At 43.2% G+C, this 14131-nt stretch overlaps 2 protein-coding genes across 2 annotated transcripts in view; both read right to left on the bottom strand.

Annotated features, from left to right (window-relative positions):
• The window catches only part of adkb (adenosine kinase b), a gene marked incomplete in the record, with an annotated part of 122434 nt that extends 112068 nt beyond the window's left edge, over window positions 1–10366 (bottom strand). The window contains 3 exon segments of the mRNA XM_076298082.1: window positions 8739–8792; window positions 9031–9105; window positions 10227–10366. Of these exon segments, the coding sequence (XP_076154197.1) occupies window positions 8739–8792; window positions 9031–9105; window positions 10227–10240 (143 nt within the window).
• A 1320-nt stretch (window positions 10367–11686) lies between these two features.
• The window catches only part of vclb (vinculin b), a 35629-nt gene continuing 33184 nt past the window's right edge, over window positions 11687–14131 (bottom strand). Inside the window, exons 20-21 of the mRNA XM_076298081.1 lie at window positions 13704–13808; window positions 11687–13103 (exon numbers count right to left, since the gene is read on the bottom strand). Of these exons, the coding sequence (XP_076154196.1) occupies window positions 12957–13103; window positions 13704–13808 (252 nt within the window). The 3' untranslated portion in view covers window positions 11687–12956. The remainder of the gene's footprint in view (window positions 13104–13703; window positions 13809–14131) is intronic.

Genomic DNA, 14131 nt, shown 5'->3' with positions numbered 1-14131 from the left:
CCAGAGGAGAGGTCAATGGAGTGACCAGTGAGATGGTAGCCTTGGGGATAAACTTTGACCTCGAGTGGCAATATTGACCAAAACAGACTGGAGGAGAAGAAGCAGCAGGAACTCAAAAGGGAGTTTGGCCTGGGCGTATTATGACATGAGCGTCAGCAAGGGGGAGGAGAGAAAGACTGCTATGGTGGATGTCAATACATGCAACGTATTGAGAAATGCATGTCAGACATGAAGGAACACTTTTAGGTGTCCTGTTGCATTGGGACATGCCTGCACACACACCTCCATAGAAAACAAAAAGAAAAAGAAACACACAGGCTCATTCACAAACACACACACACACACACACACACACAAACACAAACAAGCACGCGCGCACACACACACACACACAGACAGACATAAAACACATGATTGAAAAACACCGACTCCATCCCCACTCTCGCTCACTTTTGAAAACAATCGGCACCACCTGGGACTTCTTTGGCCAACACACCAGTTCAGTTCTCATATTTTGCAAGACAGAGAATGGTGGGAGGGTGGGGAGGGAAATTATAGGAGTCAGGAGTGTTTACAGAGCCTGAAGTATCACAAACACACACACACACACAGCGCCGCGAGCAGTAGACTGCAGAGTGCTTCTCTCCGTCAGAGGAGCCTTTGTTGTTTTCCCTCACAGCAAGCTCACCAGGCTCTCCACATAACAGCAGGGGTCTCTCTCTTTCTCTATGCACACACACACACACACATACAGGCAAACAAACAAACACACACACACACACACACACTGAGATTCACGCTCCTCTATTGATCCCACCTCCTGTAGCGTGATGATGGGTGATGGTACAACATCCATGCATTTGAGTGTGTGTGTCTGTGTGTATGTGTGTGACTGTGTGTGTGTGTGTGTGTGTGTGTGTGTGTGTGTGTATGGGCACGGGGAAGAGATGTGTTGTGTGATGTGCGTTTTACAGGCTCTGGTTCGCCTCTCTGGTTAGAGCTGTCACTTCTCCGTTGGCGCTCTCCTGTTCGAAATGCTAATGGGCTCACAGAAACACAGGCTGGGTAAATTATTCATATGGTAGCAGGTCACACAGCGTAATGGGGGGGGGGGGGGGGGGGTATGCCTGTCTATGTGTGTGTGTGTGTGTTAGTGATGGTGGTGGTGGTGTGGGGGGGGGGGGGGGTTGTTACTCCATCAGTTAGCAGACAGAGAGCCTCTCCACTACATTAGCCAGAAAAATGAGCTAAATGCGTGTGGAGAGCGAGAAATAGCGAAAGGGAAAGGCAGAGCGAGAGATAGTACGCTAGATTACACCAACAGGGGGGGAGGAGGTCAGTTCAATGCCTGGCAAACTGCGGGGGGAAAAATGCAGATGCACAGACACAAGCGGACACAGATACACACACACAAACACAGACAGACCGAGCTGAGGACCAGTGTGTGTGCATGGTGTGCCTGGATCTCTCTCTCTCTCTCTCACACACACACACACACACACACACACACCACAGCAAATCCCCTAAAGCCTGTACAGTTATGTAATACAGGTCAGCGTGGAATATGTGTATCTGTGTACAATAAGCACAGGGTTCAGTCCAATCCCCACTGTTCTGCAGCGAAGGGGGGAGTGTGTGTGTGTGTGTGTGTGTGTGTGTGTGTGTGTGTGTGTGTGTAAGGGGGGGGGGGGGGGGATGGGTGTATTCCTCGTGGGCTCTGGCTGAGCTGGAAATGTGACCCGACAGGTTACGCAATTCTCCGGCAGTTTCCATCTGACGGCGCGCATTTAGCAAGCCGAGAGGTGGAGGACGATGGAATGGTGGAGCCCGCGCAGGATCCCGCCTCATCTCGCCCCGTCTTCCATCACAGCCTCTTCCATCCGAGCAGCACGGGGAGGCAGGGCGAGAGAGAGTTCTGTTGCACCGTGAAACTCTGCTGCCACCTGCAGAGTGAAAGCGATCGAGGCGACGAGGAGGATGCCATTCGTGACAGGAACCAGAGGGGGGCGGTGTTGCTCACTTTTTAACCAGGTCTCTGCTCTATTCTTTTTAACTGGTAGCCTGTCAAGGTGGGGGGGGGGGTGGGAATAAAACCCCACAAACTATGGTGTTCCGTGTCATGTTCTGGGCTTTATTCAATGTTCTACAAGAATTATGAGGCAATGTGGGCTGAAGTGAGTTCTGTGTTGGATGGACGGACCAACCAGTCAGAACGCTAGTGCACACGCTGTGTGGGCAGACCAAAGCTCTCAAACAATATGTCCTCTGGTAGCATGTGTGTGGCACTTATCATTTCACCTCCTGAAAGCTATTTCCCACAGAGATCTGGATTAATGTCCTTGGGTTAGTTGGAACTTAAATGCAAGTTTCTCTACAGTCACACCCACAAAGGCTGGTAAAAACCCTGAGTCACCATGACAACATCCACAAAAGTGTGGTTAGCATTAGCATCCGGACCTTACCCGTTCTGCTTCTTGTGGTGAGGGCGCACACACACACACACACAGACCAACTGGGTTACCAGACAACTGACACTGCCTGGTTGATATAATATCAATGTACACACACAGAATACGGCCAATGGGGAAAGCAACACCTCAACAACAAGACACTATTTTGTTCCTTTTGAGAGAAAGTGGAATAGATCATTAATACTGTATGTGGTTTAATGTTCTACATTATGTCCAATATTCTAATATGTGGTTTAATGCTTTACATTTCTCACTAGGTCACTTTGACACTAAAGGTATGCTCCTACTTCATGACCCTGTATGATATCTGTACCATTTTCCCCAAATATGGATAATGTAAGACGCCTGGGTTGATATCACTTCTTATTGCTTGTTTTTTGTCATTTAATTGATTGGAGTACACTGGATGTCGTCTGACTGTCACTATATGATTATCTATTCTTTGCTACGATCTGTTGTGTAATTAAACTCTTCTGGAGTGCACTATGCTTTGTGTGTGTCCTGAACAGCCAAATTAAACTCTGCATCTTCATTGTACTTCTCTGTGACTGGATTTCGTGTCTCGCTTTGGTATGCTCTATTTATTGATATTTATTTATTTGTATCCTACATATCTAATTATTTCTGCATTTATTTATTTATACTTTGGCTGCTTTAGCCGCTGGCCATAACGATTTTTTCCACGTATTCCGTGAACATGATCAACTGAGCTCCGTGTTAAAATTAGCCAGATTTCTCGTTGTGTTGAAGGTTTCACTGGGGTTGCAAGAATTTGCATTGGAAATAGCTGATGAAAATTAGAGTGAACTGCATGACCATACAAACTCTATCATGACTTGTCATGAGCATGAGGGAGTGAAGAGTCCAGACACTGAAAGGAGAAAGCACTGTGGTTTGACCTCTACAAGACCCTGCTCTTAACACACAGCCCCGTGATCCACAGGGTTAGCTCGACCAAGGCAGGGTGTGTTGTGTGCATGTGTGTGTGAGTAAATCTAAAATATATATATATATATATATATATATATATATATATATATATATATATATATATATATATATATATATATATATATGTGTGTCTGCGTGTGTGTACGCATGCATGAGTATGTATATGTGTGTGTGTATGTATGTGTATGTGTGTGTATGTATGTATGTGTGCATGTATGTGTATGTGTGGATGTGTGTGTGTGTGTGCATGTATGTGTATGTGTGCAAGTGTATGTGTGTGTGTGTGTGTGTGTCTATATGTATATGTGTATGTCTATATGTGTGTTTATCTATAGGGCTTAACAGGTCACTGGAAGCCATAATTACTGAGTGTGTGCCAGGGCTGAGTCGAGGTGGAGTCTGTGGCACCGTATCGCTTACAGTTCGCTGTACAACGGGATTAGTGTGTTCAACCAGGGGATAATTGAATTCTGGCCCACAGACCTCCTGACTCAAGTGTTTGAGAGTGATATTCACGCTTTTGAACAAGTCGCAGAGGGAGGGAGAGAGGGAGCAAGGGAGGGAGAGAAGAGAGAGAGAAAGAGAGAGGGTGAGAGGGTGTGTGGGTAGGGTGGGGGGTTGTGGGCTTTGGGCTGAAGCAAAGTAGTGGTGTGTATGACTGGTTTATCAGACTAGAGCTTGCTAATAAGGTTTGAGAGAAAACGAAATAACCTCAGTCACGCTGACATTGTTCGTAGGAGGTAATTGAAGTGGGCCCTCCTCACTTGCTGTGAAAAATAGCATTAGCCTGAGATGACCTTAAGCAGACACTAGACTGGCAAGCACAAGACGTCCATTTTGAAGTAATGAACACCTGCTTTTTTTACTAGGATAGTCATTCTGTCCTGTTGCACTGCCAAAACAACTCTGAACACCCTCTGTCTATTTCATTATCATTTTAATAGATTCCTCCTCTAATATTGTTAATTTTTATAGGTTTTCCTAATTGCTTAATGAGCAAATCAAAACACTTGTGGGCTTCTATGAGCAACATAAAAGCACTTTGTGTCTTTTTTTAAGTTAAAAAGCATTTACAGCTTTCAACAAGACTCCTGACAGTAAACAGAAAACAGTAGTAAAAGACTGTCTACTCCATTTGGGCCCAAATTACACAGGCCTGGAGAATCAATACTCTTGAGTCTGAATCGCATCTGAAATCATTACTTTGACAGCCACACTGGCGTTTTTCCACACATACAGTTCAGGGAAAAGCGAAGAAAAGACAGCAAAGTGCGGTCGTCTTGCACTCCATTCAAACCGTAATATTCAAACTGGTCATTTATGGCATGAACGTGCTGGCATGTTTAACTGGGTCAAAACATGGAATTCTATTGACTGTGACAATGCAATTGTTCCACATGACTGATGACTGAATTATAGACTATAATTAGTTGCCAATGGATGAGGAACAAAGAGTGGTGTGTTAGTCAGCATGTTTGCATGTGTGTATGTACATATGCAAACATAAGAGAGACAGAGAGAGAGAGACAGAGAGAAAGAAAGAGAGACAGAGAGAAAGAGCGAGAGAGAGAGAGACACAGACAGAGACAGAGACAGAGAGAGATAAATGGTTATTAGGCACCCAAGCTCAATGCTAATCCCATCTCTGAACTGTTGCATGGGATGGACACAGACACACACACACAGTCTGTGCAGGGCCAGATAACAGTGGTGCTTTGTCCTCTGCTCGTCAGTGCCTGGAGGACCACTGTGCTGATGGAGCACTTTTGGGAGCGCACTGCCACCTCTGGGTCCCCATGCAACAATGCAAAACACTCATGGTTTTCAAAGCACCCAAAACAGCAGCGCACACACACACACACACACACACACACACACACACACACACACACACACACACACACACACACACACACACACACACACACACACACACACACACACACACACACACACACACACAACACACACAACACACACAACACACACAACACACACACACACACACACACACACACACACACACACACACACACACACACACACACACACACACACACAATGATTTTGTGTCTGATTTCCACTTGTGGGCCTTGGCTAGAACACCAGGCTATCTATGCCCGTCTCAAAGTCCTTAATCAGATAGTCTACTCCCCTCCACCAAAAAAATCTTAATCACCAGACTTAATGACTTTGGTGTGGTTAGTGGAGCAACTCTGCAGCTTCCAACTCCAGGAGCACTAGTCTGATTACCACAACTGAGTGCATTGAAACAAGTTCACAACAGAACTACTGTACCTGCAGGGCAACTCTGCAGGGGGCAGTCCAGGCTTTGGAACTCTTTTTTTTGTTACACTTCCTGGTCTCCGTTAAGAGTTGTTTCATCCCCTTTTTATTACAAACAGAGCTAAATGCAGCTTCGCCGTGGTAACAATGTTTACACTGGGCGCGGTTGAATATGCACACAGATTAGGTTGAGTAAATCCAGAGATTGTTACTGCAAATCAAGAGGGGAGGCGAAGGCTGTTTCTTAAGGAGTTTTACTGAGTCGAGTACTCCCTTTCAAACAGTGATAAGTGATGATCCCACTCCACTATTCCCACTTGCCAAATACCGCTCTTCTGAGTCTCAAACAAGAGGGCCTATTTAGTAGAATAACACCATGTTGAGCTTTGAAAACATCACAAATTCCCTTTTTTTAGGCAGCTTTGGCATTGACAGTAACATTGTGAGGAGACAATAAATGGTTGAATAGTGGACCTGGCATTGAATAGGGAGAAGCAAAGTCTTTCTTCCATATAACAGAGCTCTTCTTGTCTCTGCATGTCTATCTCAAGGATAGCGAGTCTCAAAACAGGAAATGAGGGGCTCTGTTTGCCACATGCAGCCATGGGAATAAGCGGTCGGTTACGAAACCCTCCAAGGCAGCAGGATCACTAGCTACATTAAAACACATGACTGGAGACGCCTTGCTGTGCACATCGTAGCATGCCACAACTGCAGCCTAGTTCACACACACACACAGCTAATTTTATAATGGTGGCCAGGCCCATGTGCGCAGAGCAGACATGTTTGACATTCCACTCCACTTCAGGCCACTTACTGTAGGTGCCCAGATAACAATTATGCTTCAAAAGACAGCCAGCTGTCAAAGAAAAATTACATAAAGCAAAACAACGCCCAAAACCCAACCTGCCGAAAAAAATTACAGATTTCGGGAGGAAACTCAGACACCAAGAGGAGACTGATACTCATGGCAGGGAGTGCGAGTGTTTGAATGTGTGTGTGTGCATGTTTTACGACTCTGTGTGGATGACAGGGAGCGTCTGATGGGAGATTATCTATCAGGGTGGGAGTGTGGCCTGTTGAACACTCACCAGGGGCTATATTTACACAGATGTGCCTGTGGAGACCCAAAAACCGGAGTCAACTGCCAAGAACTGGAGCTCAACACACACACACAAACACACACACGCAGAATGAGCACTTAATCAGAAATTAAACCACGCTAACAAAACCTTGCTTGGCTCTTAATAGTTTTCTATTTATTTTCTATTCCAGTTTTTTTTTTTGCCTTTATTAGGTAGGACAAGTGAAGAGACAACAAGGATGATGAGATGAAGGAGAGAAAGATGGGGAGTGTGTACAGGAAATGACCTCAGGTCAGTCTCAAACCTGGGTCCCCGTTGCCAAGGCTACTGCGCTACGGTTCCCTCTTATTAGTTTTTACATTAATTAATTTCAGAAAAAGCAATGAACAAATGTCTTAGAGGAACTGCTGGCAAAGGCACATGTACTAAAATGGGACGTGCAGAGGCTTCATAGAGATAGCTGCAAAACAAATACATCTCGACCTGCCGTGATGATGAAGCACTGTACTGACTTGCTAGGATTGCTTATGGGCTCAGCTCAAGCCTGTGTGTTCGCTTCCCATTTACACAGCCAGGGCCAGGCAGGGGACCCGGAGGAGCAATGTGACAAATGTGACAAATGTTGTACATGATAAGGGATTCCCTATTCCCTATATATCCTGCTGAAATCCCAAGCACATGAACTTTAAATTATTATGAATCATGTTAGAAATGGAATTTTGAGCACTGCACCTTGCAACTTCCGTACATAATCTATCATTTATAGCAATGCATTTTATGCTATGACTACTTTGACGTTCTTTATCTCATAATTAGATTTGGCGATTCTAGCCAGGTTTTCACATTTGTTTTCTGTGTGTATCTCTGCCAGTACACCATGAGCCTAGCATGTAGCTGCTGGCACGCTCAGACCATGAAGCTAGTAACGGGACATTATCATCAGTATAAGCGCTCACCAGTACATAATGGGCCGGTTTCAGAAACATGCATCAAATCCTAGTCTTAGAACTAAAAGAGAACTTCAATGAAGATCCCCATGGAGAAAGCCCTTTTAGTCTAGGACTAGGTCTAGGGCTTAAAACATGTCTAGGGAAACCAGTGAAATGGTATATGAGGAGGACGGTATGATAAGGCGAAAATAAATAAATAAATAAATTCATCCCACTGCAATACAGCCTTGAGGCTGAAGTGAAGTAGCAGAGTCCCATGGAGCTCAGCAGCAGCTTTGAATGATATGGACCCTTTCAACAAGGTAAACAAAAACAATGCTTGAACATTCTACTTGGGCCCCAATCTACTTCCTCTGCATTAAGATAACATATGGAATGTTAAAAAGGAAGTCTTGTGGGGCCAATTATGATGCTGATAATGGAACTCTCTTGAAAGGGTCTATACCCGAGAGAGGAGAAAGCAGCTCGAGCCAGAGGCCTTGGGCAGAGACGGGAGATCGGAGCCTCTCGGCAACAGATGTGGTATGGCTGAGATGTGGGTGTGTCACGCGTGAGCCGCAAGCGACAGCTGCCTCCTTACAGGGGTGTCACTTACTGACATCAGGGGGGACGCCGGCTATTTCTGGCTACTACTTCGACTGGACCACGTGGGCACACAAGAAGCAATGTACACTGATTCATACACAGTATAGCTCATTCTTAAAGCTACACGGATCTGGTTCATGAAAGTAAGGCTATTTAAAAACTGGCTCTGATGTGCACATTCAGTTCTAATGAACTGAACTGCCTGAACCTCAAGTTACTGGCTGAAGACAATAAAGAAGAGCATAACTATTGAGTGAAGAATTACATCTGACTGCTATGTCTTCGGTGGAAATTGGTGCATAAAACTCAATAGATTGCATTAAAAGAGTTGGGTGAAAAGGAATGATTTTTTGTCATTTTGAGTGAGGGAAATGGGGAGTTGATAAGTGGTTTGTTAACACTTTACTCACAATTCTTTGTGTTTGTCCTCTGCCAGGATCTGGTCATTGGGCTTCAGTCCGTACCTGTCAGAAACACAAGATCATCCTGTAGGCTAGTCCTTCATTTCCCAGTGGGCTGATCTAGGATCCTGCATCTGCTGGTCTTAAGTTACAAGCATACATCTCGTCTTGATGGACGACAGATATGTTACTAACTTGAGAAGGTCTAAGTAGGCACCCCAACTTCTATTTAATCTGCATGTGCTGTGAATTTACCCATTCATGGACCTTCACAGAGTTCTGGCCGGGTGATTAAACTTACTTGTCCAAGAAGTCCTTGTCCACCACCGCAGAAATGTCCAGCAGAGGGTTTCCCATCCCAAACAGGGCATTTTGGCTGTGAGTGTGACAGCGAGTACACAGTGTTAGCTGGGATATCCTATTTCATAGCATTTCTCTTCACTTAGAGCACTCACAACCAAACACACACACATGTACACACAAGAACAGTAGTACTAGTAAACAGACAAATCTTCCAAAACACATTATAAAGTTGTTTAGTACCGGTACATGAAAAGCTGAACGCTCAACACTGTACTTCATAACAAGTGAACTTTCTTAAGAGGGCATAAGTCAAACTCATCAAGTCATGATTTAACAAACTAAGACTGTGCCCATGTGCTCAGTGCTGCTCCATGTGCTCACAAGAATGGCAGACAAGCCCAGCACACAGGACGCTAGCGTCAGTGGACACACAGTTTCCACACAGTCACATGCAACACACACACACACACACACACACACACAAATACACATCTGTGGAAACACACATTATTCAAATAGCCTACACTGATTCATTAGACTGGCATCTCATGCAATCAAAACGGACAGGTCTGTGTGATCCCACCCCCCTCTATCGTGTCACACATCAGCATATTTCAGAAGGGATCTAGTCTCTGTTCCATGGATTTTATAAGAGGATGTCTGGTTAAACAAAAACAAAAAAACAAAGTAGAGGAACTGAAACACCAAATCAGACATGCACACACAAAAACCCCTATGTCAACAATTTTCACTCATGTCATGTGTGTGCAGCAGCCTCCTATCAATATTTTGTGTGAGAAATCAATGTGTGTTACACCCTGAAGCCATATGGGACTACTGTATGCACATGGTCATTCCACAGCCACTGAGGCATGAAGAGCAAACACAGGGATGCAACCCACTGCAAAGCCCAAAACCACCACCAGGTCCAAAACAACTTACAGAAATGAGTTGTCCTCGTGTCTGAACCAAATAATTAGAGCACATTGATAACACAAGACAGTACTATTAGAATTCTGCGAGATTAGCCATGTCCTACCTCTGACACATGAACAGCTGATTATGTAATTCTATTGTATGTATATAGGCTCCTTCAAGAGCATTACAGATGCACGCATGTGACAAATTACATTTGAGCGCGTTTTCCGCCATTACAAATGTAAGGTTTCTCGCATTCATCAAATATGTGCTTACCTGGAAGCTGGCATGGCTGTTGATACCGGAGCTCTCTAAGTGCAACCTGTTGACAAACTGTGGCTTCAAGCGTTCACGGCTTTTAAAATCTCTTATCAACATCCAGGAGGGACAGCATGCGTTTTAGTTGTCTAATTTTGTTGAAACCGGAACCCAACAACTGTTTGCTAAACTGATTGGTTACATCCAGAAGTGGGAGGCACATGTGCTTTTCTCCAAGAATCTGGTTGGTTGAAAATGCATCGTCTATTTTGGGTCTTGATGGAAAATCATATTTGCCTTCAAAATGCGTGGTTGATCGCAATGATTATGGTAATGTTGTTCACCGTGGCGCAGGAATCTGCCGTTTGCTGGGTTCTGAAGTGGCGACTATCCATCTAACTGAAAAGGTATTCCCGACCTACACAAAGCTCATTTTGACAGCCAAAAACACGTGACAATCGTATCGTATGTGCTATGCACTCACTGCGTTGTGCATTGCAGCCAACTAATCACTGTCAAGAGTCATTCCGTGCAGTTGACATTGACCAAGCTCTCAACCAACATCATTTCAATTCAAGAGAACTTACCTCGTGCTTTTGCTGCAGGCTAGTCTTTCGCAAAGGGCCCATTGCGTCTAATAAGATGAACCAACCTCGGCATCCTCAACTTTCATTAACGTCAATTGTCACCTTAACAGCTAACGTCAACGATACTACAGCTGCCAATATTACTAACAATATAGCATACGGAGGCGCTAATCTAAAGCATGTATTCATTGAGCATCCCTGTCATAACATTAACGTTAGCCAGCCGTCAAGAGCTAGCTAGCTCGAGCATCATAGGGCTCATATCGACTTATCGTCACACTGTTGCACATTTGGCCTTTCATCAAATACATACCCTTATTTGCAACATTAGATTAGTTAATACTGACTAATGTCAACTAAATGCTCTACTAATCCAGCACAATGTTTAGCATCTTGCATAACGCTGTTAAAGCTAATTTTAGGTAACGTAGGCTACAGCTATCTTTCACTTGCAAGCAGTTCCTTCACGTAACGAAGACACATTCCAGGTGCCATGTCTAGGTCCCAGATACATTTTGTTACCTTAGCGTTTCTCTGGTTTTATTTGCTTGAGGTTCGCCGGCGGCAGCCATACTGAGAAGCAGTGTTGTTTGCCCGCTAAACTTGATTCATCCACTTTAATTTTCCGAGGGTTATCGACGTAACGTTAATGCAAGAAAGGTAGTCTCAGGATATCGCCTGAATTAAATGTGAAATTTGCACATTTAAAAATCAAATAAAACCTTTTTTGGTTTCGATTGAGAAAATGTGTTTTGTTGATCTAACTCAATTGCTTTATTTCAAGGTTCAGGAGAACTTAATGACATTTCAAGAATCATCGCACTTGGTGAAATGGTAGCCTCTGCTATTTCATGCAGACTGATGAGGTAAATGAATTGACCAAAGACAACATTTGGTGATAAAAGTCCTTAATATTTATTCCAAGGCACATTAGATGGTTTTGAGGGATTCTACAAAGATTGTGATATTTACATTCAAACTACTTTAACGTAAAACAGTCTCATGGGAATCAAGCCTGATCCTGTCTTATAAATATGCACGCACATTATAAGGAACCTTAGTGTATTTTTTCTAGACAACTTTTTATGATGGTAGAAGCTAGACTTCGTCTAGCAAAGTCTCTGTAAAGAGACACTTAGTCGCTACTTGTTCTGAGAAAAACAAATGAATACATATTTGTTTCAGCTTAAAAAAAAGACTAAGCACCTGTTTAAAGAATTGACCTTATGTTACTGCACATTTCATTCTGAGTATCACAGGAATTTTGAGAGACATTCTGAGGTTGTAATACTAATAGCCTATTGTATTAACAATTAATTTTCATTAGTTTCAAGAATTTAGCCCTTTGCACATTTATCAAATACACACAGAAATAGTTTGAACAAAAAAAAGTGAAAAACGAATAAATCTTTGGTAATTCCTGAAAATGTCATATAGGCCTACTGCTAAGAAAATACATAGAACAGCAAGAGCACACAGTTAGAGATCATTCCCTATTTACCATCATAATGTATCGTGAATGTGAGAGCAGTGTTTGTTTTTGTATATGGTGGTAGTTCATGGTGTAATATATTTTGTGTCAAACTAAATATATAGGCTATATTGTTTCGCAAACACTCTGAGTTTAAATGGTTGTTCAGGCAAAAGGGTGAAAGGTTTTCTTCAGTACACAAAAAATGTCATAACCAGTATAAAGATATAAAACAAATGTCTCCAAAAAAATTCTTAACATTGAAAAGATCCTAAAGTTTCAACCCCTCACTGAAAATAACCTCTGAGACAGAAAATAACTATCTCTATGTAATACCAAAATCAAACCTCCACTCAAAATATATACCCAGGATTCTTCTCAACAAAATTCAACAACATAGTATTTTCACATAATACAAAATGAATTACCCAGTTGCATTGAATTGTCCCTTATCTTACATTCCACTAAGACAGCTCTTGAAAAAAGTTACCAGTGGGGAAAAAGGAACAATTGTTAACAAATGACACCCATACAAAAAAAAGTGAAAGCAATGTTTTCAGTGAACGTCATGACCCGGCTATAACTGTCCACACTTGAGGACTGTCAAAGCTGTGTGTTAAACTGGGGGCAGCTCTCTCACTGAGAGATACTGGACTTGGGACTGAGGAGGATGTGGTGTTGGCCGGGCTTCTACTGGTACCAGGGAGTCTTCCTGACCCAGTGGAGAGTAAATCCAGCGTCTGTCCGAATCTTGATGGAGGCAGCCTCGGCCTCCCTTACAGTCTCCTTCACTGACTGCATCAGATTCTGGGCGTTGTGCACCAACATTTCTGTAGCCTGTTGTAGGAAGAGAAAGAGGAGCTCATTCAGAGATTAGATTTTTTTTTTGGGCCCTTTCCAAACATTAGCCCCATAATTCTCCACACATAGGTGCTGACATGAGTGCAGCACACTCCGCTTCCAACGTTCAATTACATTAGATTAACTTTTTTTTTCCAATACAACTCTGCACACCAGCGTTAAACTTCAACCCCACCACCATAACGATTACGATTCAGTTCTATTTTTGTCAGCGGTGCTCAATAAAATCATTGTTTATCGAATCCTTGTCAGCTAAAAATGTCAGTGCTGATGTGCATGTCAATGTCGGGCGCCTATATGCGGATCGTTAACTGGAAAAACTAGACCCAATATCCTAAAATGTTTTTGCTTTAATAACTCATGTTTTGAGGCAGCTGATATAGCCTATGTTACACCACTTGTTTGTTGCAAAACCACGTACTATCAAACACTACAGTTAAACATAGCAAAGCAAAACAAAATAATTTATACTTCCTAAACCAGAATTTTTACAGCACTGCGATTGAGTATTTTTACTGTGGGAGCATCTTGGAGTGAGGGTACAAAGGGTCAAACTGAGATAAATAGAACACCCACCTGCTCGGATTCCTCCTCACTGATGTTAGTGCGACCCAACATGGTGGCCTTGACGGTGGAGAGGATCTTCAGCTGAGTACTGATGGTGGGGATACGCTCGCACACCTGTGGATAGACACAGCTGTTAACTCAGAAGGCAGCTCAGAAGGCATGCAAGAGTGTGATTCTGAAGCATATTCCAGATTAAAGCAGTAGTCCCCCAAAAAAAACACGGTTTACAGTGATTTTGGAACAGCTAAGGGGCGTTGTTAGGCACGACACAAAGGGGAGTTTTTATTAACACAGTAATAATAAGGGAATGTGACTACATGAGTATGATTGAGCATTTTACGATTGCTTTGAACACATCTCTGCCAATTATAATCAAGATTCTGAACTATCCATTTTATTTTTAATGCTAATTCTCATTACTAAATCAATTAGTACTG

The sequence above is a fragment of the Alosa pseudoharengus genome, unplaced genomic scaffold (genome assembly GCF_046254945.1).
Source record: "Alosa pseudoharengus isolate Yale_2024_CS ecotype anadromous, Long Island Sound unplaced genomic scaffold, YU_APseudo_1.1 YU_APseudo_1.1_scf_21, whole genome shotgun sequence".
Classification (NCBI taxonomy): Eukaryota; Metazoa; Chordata; class Actinopteri; order Clupeiformes; family Clupeidae; genus Alosa; species Alosa pseudoharengus.
This window is presented reverse-complemented; position numbering and strand designations above follow the sequence as displayed.